General features: G+C 34.3%; 1 protein-coding gene across 3 annotated transcripts in view; it reads left to right on the top strand.

Annotated features, from left to right (window-relative positions):
* Positions 1-818, top strand: part of LOC18436763 (magnesium transporter MRS2-F) — a 29,529-nt gene extending 28,711 nt beyond the window's left edge. For all 3 annotated transcript variants that reach the window (XM_020668758.2, XM_020668759.2, XM_088851433.1), the window contains exon 6: positions 199-818. In XM_020668758.2, coding sequence (XP_020524417.1) covers positions 199-477 — 279 coding nt within the window. In that variant the 3' untranslated portion in view covers positions 478-818. The remainder of the gene's footprint in view (positions 1-198) is intronic.
* The last annotated feature ends 2,924 nt before the right edge of the window (positions 819-3,742 follow it).

Here is a 3,742-nt window from a genome sequence, read left to right on the forward strand (position 1 = left end):
AATTTTACATCTGCTATGGTTGTATTTTGTTTCCGGAAAAGTTTCAGTGAAATATACTGTACATGTGCATTGTACAATTTGCTTCACCATTTTTTTATGTTTGTATCTATTAGTCAACTGATCGGCATAATTTTGTATTTTTTTCTTTTTCTTTTCTATTTTAAATTTTTTGTTTGTTGATTGTTGCCTTTTCTGAAGTTGAAAGAATACGTGGACGATATGGAAGACTACATCAAGATAATACTGGATGACAAACAGAACCAACTGCTTCAAATGGCAGTGATGCTTATGACTGCGACATTGATAGTCACCGGTGCCATTGTTGCTGTTGGCATGCTTAGTATTAATATTCACGTCCCCCTCTTTGAAACTGGGGTGCCACAGTTCTTGCAAGCCACCTTCGGTATATTTGGAGCTTGTGTGGTTCTCTATCTCATGGCTATTGGATGGGGTAAGAACAGAGGCTTATTGGAATGAGAACCAAGCCTTTGACTGATCTTTGGTTAACTGAGCAGCCACTTGATCTCTGTGTGTGGTTTTTTGAACGAAAATTCATTAGAGTTTTTCAATTTGGCAAGAGTGGGATTTGAACTTGCAACCAAGTCTACAGAGCGGAAACATACTACCTCAAACCCACTTTAAGCTTGATCTATGTGCGTGTTTGTGTGTATGATCTATCAATCTGTGTTATTGTGCTTTGTATGTTGAGTTCATGTTCTGTTTATTAACAGTGTTATCAGACTCTATATATGGAGTTCAGATTGTATTTGTTAGAACGATATCGAACTATAGAAGTATGTTAAATTGTATTTGTCGTACACTTTCTTACAAATATCGCCAAGAATGATTCATTTTATTATATCTTTTAGCAGGGGGGCAATTACAAGACCTGTATTGGGGATAAAATTAAAAATTCTTCGATGAAAGGAGAAGTAACATCGAACCTGCATTATATAAGGGGAAGATAACATTTCTATATACGGTAATTATAAATTAGAAAAGTTTATATGAGGCGTCAATTTTATAATGTAGTAGCAATGTGCTCCCCATTGGAGAATGTTGTTTTGATGCTGAAAAACCCTCAATTGATCATGTCAATTTTGAGATTTATAAATATGAAAGCAAAAAAAAAAAAATTGAAGTCCTAAAAACAGTGTAACACATTATCTAGATTGTTCATTTTCAATATTTTTAAGTATATATAGATTTATATGATTTGTATGATTTTCAAAGATTAAATTTCATAAATAGGGTATGAAATTTGAATTTTAAGCCTATGAGTTTTTTCAGCGCCAGAGCCACATCTTTAGCCAAGATTACCTTTAGTTGTATAAACTGATGTAGATTCATTTGACATGAGTTTATTACTTTGGCATTATGGAAAAAGTTTATATAAGGTGCCAACCTTGTTGTACTATAGAAAAATATTGCCCCAAAAATGCTACATGGAAAAGACCATATTGGCACCAAAAAATCCTCTAATTGATTATCTCGACCTTGGGATGTATGGATGTTGAAAAAAAAAAAAAAGATTTATAGACACCTTGATCCTGATTGCATGAACTGTAAGAAAACTGAAATACCCCCGGGCCAACCACCATAAACGTTGGAACCACCTAGAATCCTTGAAGCCATCACCCTAACACTTAGGGCACCTTGAATGGTCCGTCATGAGGATTCGGCCATAAGCCCGAAACCTCTGAAAGGCCCCTTAGAGGATCAAAATGGCCCAAGGCAAGAGAAGGACCGGATGATTGCCATTCGAAATCAAAACAGAGCGAACATGAATGCAACACTACCACCCGATGGGTAAAACAGAGCGAACATGAATTCAACACTACCACCCGATGGGTTTAGTAGCATTGACGCTAGTAACCCCAGCCCAATGATTGAGTTAGTAGCGTTGACGCTAGTACCAGTAGCATCGACTCTGATGGGCTCAAATTGTCACCAATTGTCTGATATTGGAATGCCCAAATTAGAATGGAAAGTAATCATCATTGCATCAACGCTATTGTTAGCATAATCAAACAATGGCATCAGTGACAATTGTGTTGGAATCATTGCCCATAGTTAGATATTGGTCTGGTCGGAACTCCTTCAATGATGGTGTTGGTGATGTTGATATGGGGACACCAGCTTTTTGGACAGATTTGAACGTGCGAACACCGGTAGTGGTGTCAGCGCTGCCAATAATGTCGTTGGTCATTTGACACACCACCACCCAAAATCACGCCAACTGTAAACTGTGGTTCGCGTGTTGCACAACTTATAATTATTTTGCTCCGATGTAATAGTCTCAAAGCTGGACAAAACTAGTATATTTTTTTAATTCATTTTTAATTTTTTTAGTTGAGCCTAAGTGAGAAATATAAACATCTAAAATTCCAACTTAATATAATTTGTAAATAAAAAATAAAAAAATCATAACTATTCATTTATTCTTCAGTGGGTTTTCTAGGAGTCCATCAACTCATATATTCATTTACATGCCCCCTCTAAAGTTGGCTCATAATCTAAAAAAAAGAGATCATGAGTGGAAAAAAAATTAAATAAATTTTAAAACTACGAGTATTTTTTAATTTTTACACTTTAAAATAGAAAAATTTCATATAGGTTGCAAACTTATATTGTAGAAATAAGGTGCATTGAGAAATCAAATAGAAACGAATGTATGAAGTTGGAAACTTTCCAATTGATCATCTCAATATCGATATATATGGTATAAAGAAAAAAAAAGAAATTCAAGTCCTAAAAATAGTTAATCGCATTATAAGTTATCTGAACTGTTCATTCTCAACATTTTGAAGTGTTTATCGATCTGCTCGATATGCACTGTTAATAAAATTTTAAATTTTATAATTGTGCTAAATATGGAATTTTTAAGCCATCTTAAGGTTTTTGATACTGGAACTATGTCTTCTAGCAAAATTTAAATATGGACCTTATTTGTATTATATAAGGTAGACACCTTATACAAACCTCACCCTTTAAATCTCTGATAATTTTTTGGAAAATGGATTGATAGAGCTGTATCTCTATTAAAATAAGTAATGCCTCACCTCACAACTCATTGAAAATTGCCATTCAAGCATTGAAAAACTTTTAAATTAATCATCTCGACTTGAATATTATGGTTGTGAAGAAAAATTAGAATTTCAAATTATAAAAATAGCGTATATTGTAACAAGTTATCTAGGCCATCCATTTCACTCAAAAAATAGGTGTTCATAGATTCGCAAGATTTATATATATTTTTAGGTCCAAATTTTATTGTCGGTGTTGAAAAGTAATTTTAGAGCCAAACTCCAATTGCTGAAAGTATTTTTTGGATGATGATTTGAAGTGAGGCATTATTGGGTTTTCCTAAAGCCTAGGCTTTATAAAAACTTCATTCAAATTTTTTCTTGGGAAAATTGCACAAAACCCCCAAAATAGACTTCCTAAGCACTTTACCCCCACCGAACGTTTTCTAACAATATTTTCCCCAAAAATATCTTTCCTAGCAAATAACCCCCCAACACAAAAAGTCTATTTTTTTTTGTGAAAATATCCTTCCCCTGCATAATAAATCATTTTTGAATCCCAATAAAAAGAAACGCCGGACCGAGTCTTACAAACACCTGATTGCACCCTCCATTGACGTACTCGCCGGATTGCCCCTTCGTACCACTGGACTGGGCCAATTCTAGTGACTTCATGTCACAACCCAAGAATTTACAATACTGATATTCCTGAGATG

Source organism: Amborella trichopoda, chromosome 11 (genome assembly GCF_054954075.1).
Source record: "Amborella trichopoda isolate Santa Cruz 75 chromosome 11, AtrichopodaSantaCruz75HAP2 v2.0, whole genome shotgun sequence".
NCBI lineage: Eukaryota > Viridiplantae > Streptophyta > Magnoliopsida > Amborellales > Amborellaceae > Amborella > Amborella trichopoda.